Genomic DNA, 20328 nt, shown 5'->3' with positions numbered 1-20328 from the left:
CCTTACAATGCCACAATCGACGGAGCTAATCGACAGCAACAATCACCTGTTTATAATTGCAGATGGCGTCATATCAAAAAAAGGATTCAACAATCCATATAACTTGAAGCGAGTTCTCTCCACGTGTAATGCTTGGCAAAAGTACTTCTTTAATTGGACATTAAATATTGAATAGGATCACACACAATCTGCCATGCGTTGACTTAGCTGCAGTACTTTTAAATGCTTTACGACGGCCTCCTTCACTCACCCCAGTTTAGTGGGTTTCCCGATTATTAGACAAGAAACAATCCTCTCAATATATTTAGACATTTGTTGAGGGACATCGGTTTTTATACCACTTCATTGCTTTTCTTGGAAGGTCAGATGCTTCAAAGTCTCTCCGCATCAAAGGCTTTGCTCATTCTGTGAATTGTCCCAATTGGTTGATTACAATAGCAGAGTGGGATTAAAGAATAGTGAGATAGAGATGATGTTGAATAGTGATGTTATTTCAGGGATCTTAGGCCTTGTGGATGGCATAACAATTGCAAATGCTGGATGTGTCTCTTCGGAATTTTGGTCTGTTGCAAGGGAAGAGGGTTTATGGGAGCAAGCCTGCTGTTCTAAGTGGCCTTCTGTAGAGGACACAGATGTTAAAGATTTGATCTCTTCCTCGTTGGGTGGATTTAGAAAATTTTATGCAACCTGTTTCCCCTTCATTGCTTATGAATCTAAGGACAATGATTGTCCAAAGCAATGCAGTGCTAGCAGTGCTGCTCCCTCTGATTTTGTGTCAGTTGTGGATGTGCAATACAAAGATAAAGTCATCTTTTCCAAAGTAGCTTGGGGAATCCCATCAGCTGGAGATTTTGAGGGATGGTTCTCTAACTGCCCTTTCAGGATTGATATCGTTAATTTTGATGAACACCACACCATTACAGATGGTCTGCCAGCAATTGTGTCTGCCGAAAAGCAGAGGAATGATGGTGAATTTTGGGGACAATTTATGGAGAGTATTAAGTTAAGCTGGATAGTTATAAACAGGAGAACAGGGAAAGCTGCTAATCTTTCAAGCTGGAGTCCTTTGAATGGGATGAGAGATTGGCCATCCGATAAGGACTTTGTAATATCCTTTGGCTCCATATTACCTGCCCGAGAAATATTGCCTTACAAGGGTGTGCATTGTAAGCTGGTGATGAAGTGCAGACTTTCAGACGGTGATAATAGCAGCCTGAAGATCAGTGAACTGAGTATGCAGTTTGAAGACATGATGGGTGCTCGTGTTAATGGGAGACAGACTGTAGAAATCCTTGAAAGAGCTCTAGATTGCACAAGGACTAAGAACAACAATAAGGTTTTGGAGTCTTATCATATGTTCTTGAGAGAACAGGCCAAACTGAGGGAAGCAAAGATGAGGAATGAAGGTCGTCTGAATGCTCTGCTTATTTTGTGTGGTGTTGTTGCATTTGTTTCATTTTTGTCTTACACATTCCCAGTGAGGGGTTCCCTCTTATAATCCCCGTTCCTCCAAATATTAACACAGACGGGAAACTATGGATGATTCAATTTAATTTATTTATTCATTCATTTTAATTCAATGATTCTGTTGATATGGCCTACATTTTTTCCCTACTCCTTACTGAAGAATTAATGGTTAAGTATAAAGGAATGGTTTTAATGATAACGTATCACAATGTATGGATTATGGAATATAATGATGTAAATAATATGAATCAGTATCATATATAATGATTTAAGTATCATATGAATCAGCATACAATGCCGTCATATACATGATTAAGATACAATATAAAATCACTTTTAATTAGTGCTATTAGTCAAATAATCTATATTAGTCTCTCTCTACTTATGCTTGCACTTATTTGTGTTCCAATTAATATTACAGTATCAATAATCCATTCAAAAATCATAATGCTAGTCAAGGATTCAAACAAGAAATACAATATACAAGTTTCTAAGAGGAAGTGTATCAAATATATATTGCTAAATGAAATCAATTTTTTGAAGAGCTTTCTTTAGAATAGAGATTTTGATCAAAGAGCCTTTGGACTACTAATGAAGTTAAAGCTTCTTAATGTGTTTGTCAAGGATCAAGGCTTGCTTAATGCAAGGGTTCAATATCAATAAGCGATGAGTCAAGATTGTGCCCCATATAAATTTGGTGAAATGGACACACCCAAGTTTTTTGTTGTTGGCCATTAGAGTTTAGTCTAAGACTAACACCCTCATATTAGATAGTTATAACCAATTTATGAATATAAAACCTTCATAGATAATATTATAGATTCTCATGTTTGATAAGCATTTCCCAAATCACTCTGCAAAATTTCAAGGTATGTTTTATATTAAATTAAATTAGCTCTTAAATTTATATTACATTATGCTTTCTTAATAAGTATTAAAATTTTGCATTTGCATATTACATATTATTCAATATCATTTTTAAAAATATTTTAATTAGATAAATGGAGAGGGCCCAAACCCTTATTAAAAGAAAAAAAATAGAAAGGAAGGCTGTCCAAAAAAAGTAGCCAACTAAATAGAACAAACAATCAACAAAATTAATAAGAAATACAAGAAAAATACACAATAACCCAAGGTGAACCATGTTAGCTCGCATACATGGTTATCACATTAAGCTTATTTTCATGTGTGACCTTAAATATGTTTGCATATGATCTACAATATCCTCATATATATTATTATACATAATTGAGAGCATGTTTGCACATGTTCATGCTCCAACCTACATTAAAGATACTCTAGTCTAGTTGGGCTTTAGTTTGTACTAATTGTACATATCATGCACTTATAGTTTGCATATCTAGCTTTAGTTTGAGTTAGTTTTTTCATATTTTTATGACCACTACTTTCTATGAATAAAAACTTGATTTCTTCATTGTAAATAATTATACAGTGCTACAATCGTGTCATCTTGCATATTGCATTCTATCTGCACTTGAGTAATATAACAACTCTCTTTAGCTTCCCTTTCTTGTAGAAATTGATTTTATATAATTTTTAGTCCTTTAGTGTTTGTATTACAAAATTTAGCATGGTATGTAAGAATTGATTTGAAAAATGCCTTCCCAAGATTTGGGGGTTTCTTTTTCCAAGGGAATTGTGAAGTTGTCAAAATTTCCTTTTTATGAATTCCAGCTCTCTTTTTGGACCTGAGAAAAGAGATAAAGATGATGATAGAGATGAATCCACATAGTGGATGATTTAAAGAAGAATACTAAGGTTGAAATAACCAAAGAAGAAAAACTTGTGATGGGTAAAGTACAATAGGAAGCTGTAACTAGTAGTCCCTAATTTACTATTGATTGTGTATTAAATATATTGCTTGTTCATGTAATTTTAGTTTGATTGAAGATATGATCCAATAGATATGGTGCAGAAGAAAGAGAGAGCTTATTTGAATAAGTTCAAAAGAGAACTTCTCTTGAACAAAGGATAGATCCCTTATGATCAATTTGCTAAGACTCGGGAGAGAATATTGACAACATTAGAAGAGGACAAGATAATAAGGGAAGGAGTTATAAATAGATTACATATCTAGTTATCTTAATTGATGATTTAAAAGAACTCCTTGATGAAGCAACAAGATAATTGTTGACAAAAAGGAAGATTACTAAGATTACAAGTGGAAATATTGATGAAATCATTTAAGAAACTGAGAAATCAATAGTATATTATTGGATAATTGGTGTAAAGAACTACCATGGAAGGATCAGAAGAAAGGACCAAATGAATCTTCTATTCCTACATGACTTGATTCAATAGATGTTGATCTAGATTTTTTATTTCTAATGTTCTTATTACACTTTCTAGTAGTGGATATGAAATGGAAGATATGCATGTTGTGATGAATTATAAGAAAACTCCAATAGGGGAAAAATGTATAGAGGCAGTGAATGAGAAATGTACTAAGATGAAATACTCGTTGAGTTGGGAAAATAACAAGTTGATGATGAGATGACTCTTGATAATAATTAGAGGGGAAATGAGACAATAACAAAAAAATAAAAAAAATTGGTCACCTGGACTTTTAATATTGTCCTTAATGCATTTAATATTTTTTATATAGTTTTTACACATATCTCATCACACCTACCTTCTTACCATGGTGTCTTGTCCATTATGATTTTTTTTTCTACAATACATTTGATATTAGTAACATAACATCTCTTTGTTACTTTTCTATTGTTTCTTGAAGGTTAATTAATATTTTTAGATTGTTGATCTTAGTTGGATACATAAACACATCCTAGAAGTTGTTTATGCACCCATTTAGTTATTATTCATTAGAGCATCAAATGTTTTATGATGAATCCATGCAAAAGGAGGTTTTCTATTTTGGCCACATAATCTCCTAAATAATTTGTATTTAATTATGTAAGTGAACACTTTTGGCAATGATTATTTAGCAAGATAGTAGTTTCCATAGATTACAATATCCTTGAGATTGCCTTTTTAGATAATTTTGATAAAATGGTGAATAAAAATAGCACCCAACAAAGTCATTTCGAAGACCTCTAGGGAAACATGATTAAAAAAAAAAATTGTGTATTGAGCCAAAGCACTCCATAACATGCACTCACAAGCCTATGTAATCTTAAGGCATTTTTAAATTATATTTCACCAAAGAGGTTCATAAATTTCTCTTCTACATAGAGAAAGTGGCAAGTTAATTTTTAAGGGATGCAACGAATTACAATTTTTTGGAGAATGACCACTAAGAAAATTGTTTACAATAGTATCATAGAAGTACTGCATGATACAAAGTGATTAGTTTATAGTAGTCTATTTCAAAGTATCATAGAAGTATTGCATGAGAGAAAGAGATTAGTTTATAGTAGTCTATTTATGAATTTAATGGTAGACATGTCATTACTTTTATGTTTTTTTGTAGATAGTAAGAATAATTTACTTATATTTATCTTTGATCCACTATAGCCATATATACACTTCGATTATGCAACCTTTTTAAAATAAATTTTTTAATATTAATGACTAATTGTTCCATAAAAATGTTGCTTAGGCTAAAAGCATAAAAAATGCATGTCGATGTCGATGTTCTATCTCCTCTTAGCAAGATTTTGAACATCTACTCTTGGCAAGATTTTTCTAGTCTACAACATTTTGCACTACCACTTCAGCTATAGTCACCGAGAAAGTAGATGTACTTTAGAATAGGTCCTCCCAAACTAATCTATTTGCTTAAAATAGTTCTTCCCCAAATTAATTTATTTACTTAAAATAGTTCTTCCACACACTAATCTATCCGATATACTCATAAGACCTTATTTCAACATGAGAGACATTCAACATATAAGACAAATCCTTGGAAAGGGTAAATAGGAAGAGAGAGGCAAAGTATAGTGAAACTAGGGATACTAATAGAAAGTGTGGTTGGTAGACTTTATATATAAATGAGTTAGTTGACTTGTTTTCTTAATAGAAACTTTTTCTATATGGTTGCTCAAATAAAAGTAAATGAATGTGGTATTTGAAGATTGAAAATTTTGAATTAAGATCCACACTTAACGAGTAAAGAGAAAAAAATAAAAAAATAAATTTTTTCTAAGATAAAAAGTATAAATAATTTAAAAACAACTCCATGGAGAGTGCTCTCCATGAATAAAATAAAGGGAAGGGAAACAAAGTTTTCTAAGATATAAAATATAAATACTTCAAAAACAACTTCCATGGGTGTGACATTGCCATGGAAGGAAGGACACGAAGTGTTTCCTAATTAGACAAAGAGTTGAGTTGATTTTTTTCTCATTCTGAATTTTCTTATCCATTGGACTTCAAATTCGCACTAGTTTATATCACTTGATAGTGATTCGAAATGAAGTGACCGACATTTAAATCCAACTTTGACTATGGAATTGTCTACCGCTGCTAATTATGGAGGTACCTCCACTTTGCTGTAGCAACCCCCTTTTCCTGAGAGACACGTTTCTTGTGTCAATTCGTTTGTGCGTTTCTCACGAAAAATCTTAAAATCTTGTGTCTCATTCCCAAGAGCAGCATGTGGTTAATCCCGAGCTGAGCTCCAAGATGTCATTCCTGAGGACTCCTCTGCCTCGAATTGATACAACTTCCCATCTTTATGGAGAACTCGCACACAATTAAAAACGACTGATTGATAAGACTCATTAAAACATTACTACTATAAATGGCACTATTTTAGTAGCAAATAAAATAAATTAAAACTCTCTGTCAGTCGTGTTATTCGGAACAGAGCATTTCATCAGTAATGTACACAGACCGAGAAATGTGAGGATACAAATTCATCGATAGAAGCTAAGACGCGTGAATCTAAATAGCAAGTGACAATCAGAAAATTGAGCCCTGAACAAACATTGGAAATATGCAAATCCGAAGTTGGGGAAACTTTTCATTACGGAGAAATATTTACATAAATTTTAATCCCCAGAGAAACCAGAATCAAAAGGCAGCATCGTTCTATCGGAAAATTAAACACCAAAACGAAGCAAATGTAATAATGCCAGTTAGTATAAAGAAAGCATCTAGACGGCCCTCCTTCCTAATTTGCTCTTCCTTCAGCATCCTCTGTTCTCTCATGTATTTTCCACAGGATTCCAAAATCTTATTGTGGTTCATACTCCTCCTACAATACAGAGCTCTTCCAAGAATACGAAGGCTATTTCTACCATTAACACGAGCTCCCATGATATCTTCGACCTGCATACTCAGTTCAGTCATCTTTAACTTTCTATGATCACTTTGTGAAACTCTCAACTTCATCACAAACTTGCACTTCACAGTTTTGCAAGGCAATATGTTCTCAGCAGGCAAAATGGAGCCAAAGCATATGAAACAGTCCTTATCAGAAGACCAATGCTTTTGTCCAACCAAGGGACTCCAGCTTGAAAAGTTACCAGCTTGCCCTGTTTTCCTGTTTATCACAATCCAACTCAACCTAATATTTTCCATCAAGTGCCCCCAATATTCACTGCCCCTGCTAATCTCATCAAGCACAATTGAGGGCAAATCATCAGGGCAAGTGTGATCCTCGTCAAAGTTAATAAGATCAATCCTAAATGGGTAGTTGCAAAACCACCCTTCAAAATCCTCTGTGGAAGGAATACCCCACAAAACTTTAGAAAAGATGAGCTTTTCCTTGTACTTCACATCCACCAAACAGACAAAATCAGAGGGATTATTAGCATCAGCCGGCTTACTCAACCCACTGGACATTGAATTCGTCTCAGAAGTCTCAGACTGATCATAATCAATGAAAGGGAAGCAGCTTGCATAGAAATTTCTGAACCCGCCCAATTGAGAAGAGATGAATTGTTTGCAATCTGTGTTCCCTGTGGAAGGCCAGCGATTCGAACATGCGTCCTCCCAAATATTCTCCTGCCTTGCACACAACCAAAACTGGGAAGAAACACATCCTACTTTTGCAAGTGTTACACCATCCACGCGGCCTAAGATGTCTGTGATAAGATCACTGTTCAAACACATAATGTTTGAAGCTTCACTCGTCACTACAGATGCAAAACAAAACAAAACTTTCTCTCCTGGAGTTAGACAAGATCCTTGAACTCATAAAACCTGCAAACAAATCCCTGCAATAAAATGGTAACAAGACTGAAAATTTACAATTATCTGTAAACAGAGGCAATGTTCGTAACTTGGAAAGCTACAACTCAATCATGATGATCTACAGATATTTATTCATAAAACTAGTGGACTGGAATAACTATCAGCTTTCAAAATCATGATTGAGATGGGCAGGATTTCATTGTAAATGCCAGGGAATCCCACGTATGCAGATAGCAGTCTGCTAAAGTTGATCCTTTTCATGACAAGTACAGGTTCCTAAAGAATTGAGCCCCTTACGCGTCAGTCTTTATTACGAGCAGAACAATATTGAAGACATGTGTCATTTGATTTGAGCGGCTTGAAGAGAAGACAGGATAGCGGACCGCCGCCTGGTGGCCATCGAAGTTTCCCGACCTTGGGACACTGCTTATCTTGGGCGAAGGGAGGAAATGGTAAAGGATATATAAATTTTATATATATCGCGGAGACGGTAGAAAAGGATATATATTCATTTTATATATCGAAGCCAATTGTTGATAAGCGCGTGCCGCCGACGTTTGGCCCATGCGTTTGTATAAACGTTGGAACTTGATTTGGAAGCCGACAAAGTGTCCTGCATGTGATTTTTATGTTGTAGATTCTATTAGCAGTTGACATCACGCATTACCTTGCGAGTTTCCCGTTTTTTAAAAGGCAATTTGTTCTCACAACCTTTCACATCCTTTTGGGGACATAAGTTTCGACGAACCATCCACAACCAATCCAATGGTGTACACAAATTTCCTTGTAGAAATACAACCAGCACGTCGATGGTGGTCAAATGTGCAAGTCTATATAAGATTCATGAATGTTTTTGGCACATGTTAAAGGATAGACATGTAAGAAATCTAAATAGAGAAACAAATTAATCATTGTTAATTTGAAATAGTTAACAATTGAATTCAGGATAGGTACATTCATATTCTTAAATTCATATAAGAAATATAGAAGAGGAAAGCAAAAATCTAAGATAATTACTATTTTTGAAACAATATAGTAGAAACTTTTAGCTAAAGATGTATCCAACAATGAAGCAATCACAATGTTTGGAAATTATCCATAGATTACTTTATAAATAATTTTAAGTCTAAAGAGTCTTGTTTAGAGTGGCTTCTTATTTGATAAAAAACTACTTTCTTTTACTTTCAAAGTTGTGGCTTGGGTGAGGGATTTTGTCAATTGTTAGAATGTGAAAACTTTTAATTGTTACCATGGAAATGTTGTTTATTGCTTGAATATAACTATTTTCCTTTATTTTTAATTAAAAAAATTCTTATGAATGGTGGTCCCTACATAGGCAATGCCTAAAGTCCACATGTTTCAGTTTGACATTCCTTTTAGTTTCATCAATTACGGTCTTTAGGAAGTTTTTGCTCAATATTGTGGAAAGTTGGAAGGATGTTCTAATTTTTATTTAAAGATCCCCAAGTTTTAGTTTTAAAAAATCACCGAGAAAGGCACCTAAACTATACACAACGCATGTAGCACTAAGAACTGTATAGACAAAGCATGTTGCCAATAGACAAAACACATATTTAATAATTAGTTTCAATCAAAATAAAAATAATTGATACCCACAACATAATACACATTAGATGCAATAGAAATTTGGTAAACAACAGCATTCATAGCTAACATTAGGTATATGCAAATATGCATACATCTATAAATTGCATCATATTGCCACAAGGGGTATCTTCTCACCATACTTATACCACAACTTTATACATTAGGGAAAGAGGATATTGAAATGCATAGATATAGCCAATTTTAAAAATGATGAAGTAAACACACACAAAGTTATATAAATATCAAGGGAAAGTATGATATGTTGTACATTTCTACACTATAGTTAGAGTTGTTGTAGTCAAGACTCTTCTTTTTTCCTGATAATTGCATATGGATTATTTTACATTCTTGCACATGTTGATCAAAGGATAGTGGTGGCTCTATACAAAGGTTGTCTAGTGATTTAACTCTTGATATAGTTGTAAAAGTCAAACTATGTCGTTCCATTTTACCAATATTAATTATTGTTTTCTAAAGTATGAATCCTTGGGATTTATGTATGGTGAGTAGCTATGACATGGTTAGTAGTATTTGCCTATGATTACGCAAGGTTATAGGAGTTAGAGGTAAAAAAATTTGGGTCATCTTGGTCCCAAGGTGGGCTATTGTAATTATCAAATTAGACCACATATAGAGGTAGTTTTGGGGGTTTACAACCATGGGTGTACACAATATCTATCACCTTCCCAAGTGATCCATGTACAAGAATCATTTGAATCCAAAGGTTTGTTGTTAACATTGTTCGTTGGCCTTCACGTAGCAAGAGTATTTCTAGAAGTTGATTCACACCAATATCAAGGTTTGGTGCTTTATCCATGATAAGGGCTAAGTCACCAACAAAAATTATAGATGTACCTCCAAAACACATTTTTTGTTGGTGGGGGAAAGCTTCACTCAATCTGTTATCTATTATCAAAAGCAGTTTTGGTCCTATGAAGCTAAATTCATTAATAATGAGGTATTTCACATGTCTCATCCTTTCCTAAAAGAATCATAGAGATTGTCCACGTACTGGATACATTTCTCTTATCGGTATTCTCAAGTAGCATGTATGGTTGAGGCATGTATTTTGAATGTCACAATTCCTGTAGGAGTAATAATAAGGAGTGGATTATTATTTTTACATGTTGAAACCCAACGTATGTGTCTGATGCAATATATCAAGTATGATTTCCTTGTGCTTGTTGTTCCTTGTCTGATCATGTGGAGCAGTTGTTTGGATAAAATATCATTATAATGGTCTTTAATAGTGTTAAGTGTTAGTTCTTGTTTAGGAGATGATGGATATAGTGGAGCATGCTCTTTTAATATGGAGTGGTCATCTCTTTCAGATGTCTTGTTTATACTTATAAAATGCTCTATAGTGTTGTGCAAATGTGGAGGTATAGAACATTTATCCCATTTGTTGATATTATCAAAGTCATGTTGGCCAAGCATTTCAAGTTCTCACCACTAGCAAGTCCCATTTGTGATAGCAACTCTCATTCATTCATCTTATTTGTATTTTTCACATCCACTTCGCTTGAATCATTTAAATCCTCTTCACACTCAACCTCTATATGAACCAAGCAGTCTATATACCAAATATAGTAGTTATTTAATTTCATTTGTTTCTAATTTACAACAATGTCATCTTTAGTGAGACCAATATCTATAGAGATGCTCTAGTAATGCTTGAATAAAAGAAGCTCACTCCAAAAAAATGTTATGAATTGTTCATATTTCTCATTAGGAATACTATAGAAATAAGGGAAAACATTGACAATTGCCTTATGTTTTCTTTCTTTCCACTTGCATCCTTCACAAGTAGTTGAAAATGAAAATGATCTAGCAATTTCAATTAATGTTATTAGTTCCATCCCAGTGGATTATTGTATGCAAGAGTGCATATAAGTCACTAGTAATGTATTATCATCTGAAATTTTGTTAATATGATGGAATACTTTACATTCAACATTTTGTGCTAGAAGATATCAAGGACAAACAGGTGGTAATTTTGAAGCATATTGCCTCAATTTTCATCTTCACAATGGGGTTGGAGCTTAATGGTATCAAAGAGTGCTCAAACAGTCTTGGTGATAGGGGAAGTGATAAGTGAATTAGGAGGGTCATTAGATTCCTCCTCCTCATGGAGTTCTTAAAATTAACACTGATGGTTCTTCTCGGGGGACTCCAAGACCTGTTGGTATTGGGGGAGTGGCTTGTGGCAACTCTGGTGAAGTTAAATTCTTTTTCTTACTGCATAAGGGTTACCATACTAACAATCTCATGGAGGCTTAGGCCATTTTATATGTTGTGGAACAGTGTTGTTTGAGGGGATGGCATAAGATTATTTGTAAGGATGACTCCAATGTGGTGGTGAACTTGCTTACTTTGTAGGAGCTTGAGGACATTAGTTGACAACTAGCTACTATTGTTAATCATACTCTTCCCTTTAGTACCTCTCTTGAGTTCATTAGGTTTACTTACATTCCTCACGAATGGAACAAAGCTACTGATTGTTTGGCCAAATGGGCTTTTGTTCATGCACCAAGCTAGAATATTGTGGATAGGGGGCAACTACCCCTTGATCTGTTATAAGAATTTGATGAACTTGTTGATTAGGACAGAGTTCCTTGTTGAGCTCTCCTTGTTGTAATCATTTCTGTCTTAATACATTTTTACCCCTCTTTTTTCAAAAATTATTTATTACTAGATTTTATGTAAATCCCTTAAAACTGAGGGTGATTGAGAAAAAGGATCTCTACAAATGTGTATGGAAGCTAGACATTAATGTGCCTCAGTTCCCATAACCTACAACGTGTTTCTCATCCATATTCTCTCTCTCTCTCTCTCTCTCTCTCTCTCTCTCTCTCTCTCTCTCTCTCTCTCTCTCTCTCTCTCTCTCTGTGTGTGTGTGTGTGTGTGTGTGTGTGTGTGTGTGTGTGTGCGTGTGTGCGCGCGCGCGCGCGTGTGCGCCCTTTTTTACCTTGTGTTTAATGCTTTTGTTTCCTCTCTTTTGGCTTGTTTGGTCTCTTGCTTCCATTATTTCCCCACCCTAGATCACTCGTGATAAAATGGAGGACTATAGAATTGTTTGAAGAAATGATGAAATAAGATGAGGATATAAGCAATACTCATGACCAAGGTAATTCACAGATTTAGGAAAAAGAGTTGCATGAGAAACCATTGTATAGGCCAGTTGTGGAGGAACTTACAACATCTTGCCCACCATCAACTTTTTTTCTGGTATGATCTATAAAATCATTATGAATGGGAACCAAAATGGTGGACCCCCAACCAATGGAGATAGACTTGGGGATGGAGGAAATATTGTGTCTAGTGTTGGTGGAGGAAAGGAGGAAGGTAAGCCCTCATTCCATGAACCAAGGACCCTTTCTCTCTCACCAAATGAGGATATGGTAAGAGCTATTAGAATAGAACAATCTCAACTAAAAAATATTGCAATTTTCTTTGCTTGTTTGGATAAAGAGTTCTTACCTTCCCGAAAGTTTTTGTTGAATGGTTTGTCAATGTATAGGGTAAGAATCTTGGGATTCATGTTAAATTTTGTAGAATGGTCCAAAAAGGGATCTTTTTTTTCTTTGTTAAGACTCATAATATGCAAGAAATAATCCTTAACAAGAAATTTTGCAATGTGGGTAAATCTTTATTTCGAGCCTTTCCATGGTTGCTGACTAGGATTATAGAAGAAGTTTCTGCTAGGGCTTCACCAAACTGGGTAGAAATTGAGAACTTGAATGTTGAATTTTGGCCATTTATTCACCAGTTATTGAAGCCTATTTGCTCAATTTTGCAAATTGAACAATCTAAGGCTACCCTTCCACATTTAAATACTAGGGTTCTGGTTACACTTGAACCTAGAATTTTATTCCCCAATAATATCTCTTACTATTGATTTTGAAGTTTTTTCATGGAAAGTCTCCCGACTTGGTAATCTAGGTGCTTGTTTTCATTGTAAAGGAATAGGCATGCAAGAAAAGACTATCCATATTTATCAAGACCTCAAACAACTAACTTTGAGATTTCTAAAGATATTGCTAAAAAATCATCTAGTTCTAGAAAAGAGAAACCCTCGAAACCATGCTCAAGTAATTATGATAGTATTTTAGGGATGGATAAGCCTATGGAGACTAATAAAAATAAGGTTTTGCAATCTTTTTTGGAAAAGGAATTTGACGCAATTGCCAACCCTCTTTATGATTTTGAGATAAATCCTACTAATGATGTCATCCCTAGTTCTAAGATCATCCCAATTATCTCTAACTAGATAAAATCCATTATTTGTCAAAAAGATAGTTTAGATCCTGTGCCCTTGGTTGAAACCATCACCAAACTTAATGCTTAGCAACTTGCTCTTAATTCTCTAGCTAAGAGGGAAGAGCTGGTTAAGATTGCCAATCACTCTCTAAATGATACGAACATGCAATTAAATGGATCGAACCCTTTAGGGATGGAAATTTCTCTAGATAAAAATAGAATTAAGTCCCCTTTTGTTGAAGTCACCAATAAAATGAGAAAGAAAAGAAAGGGCAATGATAATCAGATTTTAACCAATTCTAATGGTTATAAAAGTAAATAGGGAGATATCTCTGATTGCTATAATAGACTTTATAACAATGGTAAGAATAATTCTAAAAATCATGAACATGATCAATGTCCATAGATGGAATGTTAGAGGTTTGGAAACATTGAATGATAGATAATACAGTGTAAGAAGATGGTGTAGTAAAATTATACAAAAGGATTTCATATGTTTACAAGAGATTAAAGTAGTTGGATTTTAGGCTCACACTATCCTAAAAATGCTTTAGGATCAAGCCACTACATTCTACTCCAACAATGAAAGAGGGAGTGGGGGGAGTTGCTATTCTTCTAGGACCTAACTGGGTTGATCATATTGTAAGCAAAGGAGTCTCTTCTTATCATCGGGAATTGTGGATTGTATTTAGTAAAGATGCTCAGGGTTTTGGGATTTGTAACTTCTATGCACCTAATAATTATAGAGACAAAGCAACAATATGGGAATGGGCTGCAACTTAATTCCCTATTACCCGATGGATCTTTATTGGTGACTATAATATGGTTGAACATAGATAGGATATAATAGGAGGCAACTCCTTCAGTTGGAAAGGCAATAAGTTATTCTTCTAGAACAAACTGAAGAGGAAGTTTAATGTTTTAGATCCTTTAGAAAAAAGAAAATCTAAATTTTAGGATATTTAGTACTAGGTGTAATAATCAAAAGGGCTCTTAAAGGGTTTATTGTAGACTTCATAGAATCTATGTAGACTCTAATCTCCTCTATTTTTATTCTAAACTCGAACACTCACCTATCTTAGTTACTCTTGCTTCTCTCCTAGACCATTACCCTATCTCTACAAGGATTGATTTGAAAAATGAGATTCTAGATCCTAAGATGATTACTAACAAGCCCTTTAAACTTAATCTTTCTCTTCTCAAAGACCTGGATACAATTGGTGCACTCTAGTAGGTTGTTGTTCTTTATAATTTGGTTAGTGGTGATATTCTACCAAGATAAATGTTGGAAGGACTAGGGTATGTGCAGGATCATGGTCAAGCAAACTATGGCCTTAAGTGGCAGTGAAAAACCAGCAAATCAAGGTTATGTCAACTTGACACATAATTTTAAAGTAGTTGTGGACTTTATACCAAAAATTTGTAAGAAAATAATCTGTAGGAAATTGAATGTAGTTTCTAAAATACTAGGCTTTATCTGGAGAGAAAAATAATTGATTGGTCAAAAGTTTGGATTTTAATGTAGTACTATAAAAATTTCAGGGCGAAAATAAAAAGTAGGTGTATGTCTGACCACCTTAATCAAAATCAAATGATAATATTTTTTTAATATAATTATAGATATAAAAAGTAGACTCATGTCTGGATGTGATGCATATTTTTGGGTATTTTTATTCCAAATAAATAATTAAATATGAATTTTCTACAAAAACTTTTTCAGAAAAAAAAATCTCGTGTCTGGCCACCTTTACTAATAGAAAATTTTACCAATTTTAATTTAAAAAAAAAAATTCTTATGCTAGGCGAAGCATAAAATGTGATGCAACTTTTGGATTTAAAAAATGTTATACCGTTTGAAAGTTATAGCTATTTTTCAATCAGTATGTCAATCAGCATTTTGCAATCATCTTCATTGAAAATTAACTAATAAATACTTATCGAACTCAGAATTTGACAACAATTATATCAATGGAATCTTGAGAGTGTTATAAAAAAAACCCTTTTTGTTTCATTCAATTTCGATGAAAATAACATTGTTAGATGGCTACCCAAAATTTGAGTGTCAGTGAAACCCTTCTCAAACACATTTTTTGGGTTGACTGAATAGGCATGGTAAATACCAAGCCTAATCAGATATCCAATTTGAAATTGGATATCCGATCACTAGCGGGAATTTTCAACAACAATTTGGAGGGAAATTTGAGAGGAGTATTTTTTTTCAATTTTAAATTTGGAGGGAGGGAAATTTGAGAGAATAAATTTAAGAGGGAAACTTTAGACTGTTTTAGAGGGAAATTTATTTGGGGAAAGTGTGGACATTGATATTATTATTATTAACTATTATTATTATTATATATTATTATTATTATTATTATTATTATATTATAGTAATATGTATGATTATTATTAATAAATATAATATAGTTATATATATGTGATAAATATTATTATTATTAAATCTATATAGTAATATTATATCACTAAATTATTATATATAGTAATATATATGGTTATTATTATTATTAAATCTATAATCTAGTAACATATATGATTATTATTGTTATATAATCTAATAATATATTATTATTATATTAAAATATACAATATAATATTGTCATAAAATGCATTATTTCAATGCATTTCATGACAACATATGTCCCTAGGGCCCCTAGTGACCCTTTTCGATGCATTCTCAATAGGTCCTAGGGATATACATTGTCATGGAATGTGTCAAAACGGGTCATAAGTCATCCTATGGCCCCTTTCGACCCATATAAATGATTATAATATGTCCCTAAGGGTCCTAGGACCCCTAGAGACATATGTTGGCATGGGATGTGTTGAAAGGGGTCATAGGTCATCCTATGGCCCCTTTTGACCCATATAAACGATTATAATATGTCCCTAGGGGTCCTTGGACCCCTAGAGACATATGTCATCATGGAATGTGTCGAAAGGGGTCATAGGTCATCCTATGGCCCCTTTCGACCCGTATAAATGATTATAATATGTCCCTAGGGGTCCTAGGACCCCTAGAGACATATGTCGTCATGAAATGTGTTGAAAGGGGTCATAGGTCATCTTGTGACCCCCTTCAACTCATATAAATGATTCTAATATGTCCCTAGGGGTCCTAGGACCCCTTGCGACATATGTCATCATGAAATGTGTTGAAAGGGGTCGTAAGTCATCTTGTGACCCTCTTCGACCCATATAAATGATTCTAATATGTCCCTAGGGGTCTTAAGACTGGTAGAGACATATGTCGTCATGGAATGTGTCGAAAGGGGTCATAGATCATCTTGTGACCCCTTTCGACCCATATAAACGATTCTAATATGTCCCTAGGGGTCCTAGGACCCCTAGAGACATATGTCGTCATGGAATGTGTCAAAAGGGGTCATAGGTCATCCTATGACCCCCTTCAACCCATATAAATGATTCTAATGTGTCCCTAGGGTCCTTGGACCCCTAGAGACATATGTCATCATGGAATGTGTTGAAAGGGGTCATAGGTCATCTGTGACCCCCTTGGACCCATATAAATGATTCTAATATGTCTGTAGGGGTCGTAGGACCCCTAGGGACATATGTCATCATGAAATGTGTCGAAAGGGGTCATAAGTCATCCTGTGACCCCCTTCGACCCATATAAACGATTCTAATATGTCCTTAGGAGTCCTAGGACCCCTTGCGACATATGTCATCATGGAATGTGTTGAAAGGGGTCATAGGTCATCCTGTGACCCCCTTTGACCCATATAAACGATTCTAATATGTCCTATGTCATTATGAAATGTGTCAAAAGGGGCCATAGGTCATCCTGTGACCCCCATCAACCCATATAAATGATTATAATATGTCCCTAGGAGTCCTAAGACCCCTTGGGACATATGTCATCATGGAATATGTCGAAAGGGGTCATAGGTCATCTTATGACCCCCTTTGACCCATATGAACGATTTTAATATGTCCCCCTTGAGACATATGTCGTCATGGAATGTCTCGAAAGGGGTCATAGATCATCTTGTGACCCCCTTCGACCCATATAAAAGATTCTAATATGTCCCTAGGGGTCCTAGGACCTCTAGAGACATATGTCATCATGGAATGTGTCTAAAGGACCTATGACCCCTTTTGACTCATATAAACAATTTCAATATGTCCTTAGGGTCAGTCATAGGACCCCTAGAGACATATATCATCATGAAATGTGTCAAAAGGGGTCATAGGTCATCCTGTGACCCCCTTCGACCAATATAAACAATTCTAATATGTCCCTAGGGGTTGTAGGACCCCTAGAGACATATGTCGTCATGGAATAAGTTGAAAGGGGTAATAGGTCATCCTGTGACCCCCTTCGACCCATATAAACGATTCTAATATGTACCTAGGGGTCCTCGGACCCCTAGAGACATACGTCGTCATAAAATGTGTCGAAAGGGGTCATAGGTCATCCTATGGCCTCGTTCGACCCATATAAATGATTCTAATATGTCCCTAAGGGTCCTAGAACCCCTAGAGATATAAGTCATCATAAAATGTGTCGAAAGGGGTCATACATAATCCTATGGCCCCATTCGACCCATAAAAAGTATTTTAATATGTCCCTAGGGGTCCTAGGACCCCTAGAGACATATGTCATCATGAAATGTGTCAAAAGAGGTCATAGGTCATTCTATGGCCCCTTTTGACCCATATAAAAGATTATAATATGTCCCTAGGGGTCCTAGGACCCCTAGAGACATATGTCATCATGGAATGTGTCGAAAGGGGTCATAGGTCATCCTGTGACCTCCTTCAAGCCATATAAATAATTCTAATATGTCCTTAGGGGTCCTAGGACCCTTAGAGATATATGTCATCATAAAATGTGTCGCAAGGAGTTAGAGGTCATCCTATGACCCCCTTCAACCCATATAAACGATTCTAATAGAAATAGTATAGTAAAAATATAATAATATAGTAAAAATAATAATAATATAGTATAATAATAATATATATATATATATATATATATATAATATTTATAGATTATAATAACAATAATAACATAATATATTATTATATATTAATAACGTAGGTCATAATAATAATAATATATATTAATAACATATATATAATATATTACGTTATTATATTTAATAATAATATAGTAAAAATAATAATATAATATAATAATATATATTATATTTATGGATTATAATAATAATAATAACATAATATATTATTATATATTAATAGTTATGTTATTATATTAAATAATAATAATAATTTAATTTAATTTAATTTCATATATATATATATATATTATATTTATAGATTAGTCATAACTCATTAATTAGTCATATTATATATTTATAGATTATGTATTATATATTTATACATTTCATAACTCAAATTAGTCATATAAATCACAAATTCATTTTTCCCTCCAATATTTTTGTGCCGCTAGTATCGGATATCCGATTTGATATTAGATATCTGATCTAGGATCAGATATCCAATTTTATTGGCATGATTTTCTCAAAATATTCCCTATCACTGCAGACCCGACAACATCGCTTTTTGTGGATCTTTTTCATGGGTTTTAGAAAAAGTCATGTTTTGGGGTCCAACCAATAATTTTTTTTTTGATAATATAACCCTCATTGTCCGATATTGTCATCTGAATGGGGAGCAGTAGTCGTCGAAAGGCTAAATGCAAAAGGAGGGTATCCAATGAAGACATTGCAACATATAGGGAAAGGGACAAAATAGAACACCAAAGGAAAAGATAAGGTATGTTAAATGTCATTCCAGTTGACGATGAATTAGTCAAAGGCGAAATCATAGAGTCAGATAATGAATATGTGCAGTTGGGAAATAAAAATGTACCAATTGAAAACGATAATGTTAGAATTGAAAATTTAGAGAATGAAAATTTCGAGGATGAAATGCTACCAGGTCATAATGTAAATTCCATAATTGACTATGCCAAACATGACAATGTACATGAACTTAATACACAAGAACCTTACATAGCTCCTAATTATAATCGACACGAAGGTTGTAGAACACCAAAATGGATAATTGAAATTAATGAAACAATTATTAGCAATTTGGAAGGGAAAAAATCAGAAAGAACCATTCGGTTATGGGCTTCAAGACAATATAAGATGTTTTTCAGCAATGAGACAATGGTGGAGCAATGTCAACTTTTTATGCACTTATTAAAGATGCAAAAGATGAGACCTATGCTTTCCAAATTGAAGATTCATGTCAACAAAAAGTTGGAAAGAAATGTCATTATTGTGAAGAATCTTTTCAGTGATCTCAATAGCATTGGAAAAAATAGCAGGGAGAAGGATAACATAGCTACTTGAAGGGTTATTACAACCTCTTTGATAAGTCATCATTTGAGAAAGGGTAGATATATGAGGCAAACTTGTATTGATTTGAACCTAAATCATACTACTTTGAGAAGAGCACTTAGTCGACGAGAGAGAATTGATGATCCTCTTCAAAATGAAACATGGGCATTTGGTGGGAGACTTCCACATTTTGATAAGAAGCTATCCAATGATGTGAAGGAAGAAATTACACAATTTTGGCACTCTAGCTCACGAGTATCACCCAATGCTAAAGACATGTTAAAGTTGAGAATTGGCATCAAAGATCGCATGCCACATCCTAAACACTATTTGGACGTAAGTCAAACTATGTTGTTCAAACAATTTAGAGAGAGTCATCAAAGTCTTCATATATCACAAAGGGCTTTTGAATCTTTGAAGCCATTTTATTGTATATCACTTAAAATTCAAAATACATGTTGTTGCAAATATCATGTTGAGTTTTCTATGCATCATGAACTATTACGCTCCATCCATTCTA

At 34.2% G+C, this 20328-nt stretch overlaps 2 protein-coding genes across 2 annotated transcripts; one reads left to right on the top strand and one right to left on the bottom strand.

Moving 5' to 3' along the window:
* The first annotated feature begins 469 nt into the window (after positions 1-469).
* Positions 470-1498, top strand: LOC149531350 (F-box protein At2g27310-like). The gene has a single exon (XM_089808327.1). The coding sequence runs from the start codon at positions 470-472 to the stop codon at positions 1496-1498; it is 1029 nt and encodes a 342-aa protein (XP_089664453.1).
* A 4886-nt stretch (positions 1499-6384) lies between these two features.
* On the bottom strand, positions 6385-7791 carry LOC149531349 (putative F-box protein At2g36090). The gene has a single exon (XM_089809549.1). It carries the CDS (start codon positions 7504-7506, stop codon positions 6481-6483), a length of 1026 nt encoding a protein of 341 aa, XP_089665675.1. The 5' UTR covers positions 7507-7791; the 3' UTR covers positions 6385-6480.
* Between the last annotated feature and the right edge of the window lie 12537 nt (positions 7792-20328).

The sequence above is a fragment of the Cupressus sempervirens genome, chromosome 11 (assembly GCF_028749045.1).
Source record: "Cupressus sempervirens isolate cs-2001-9-10 chromosome 11, ASM2874904v1, whole genome shotgun sequence".
NCBI lineage: Eukaryota > Viridiplantae > Streptophyta > Pinopsida > Cupressales > Cupressaceae > Cupressus > Cupressus sempervirens.
This window is presented reverse-complemented; position numbering and strand designations above follow the sequence as displayed.

Coding starts and splice junctions, on each gene's coding strand:
- LOC149531350 (XM_089808327.1), top strand. CDS start 470: ATGATGTTGAATAGTGATGTTATTTCAGGGATCTTAGGCCTTGTGGAT.
- LOC149531349 (XM_089809549.1), bottom strand. CDS start 7,506: ATGTGTTTGAACAGTGATCTTATCACAGACATCTTAGGCCGCGTGGAT.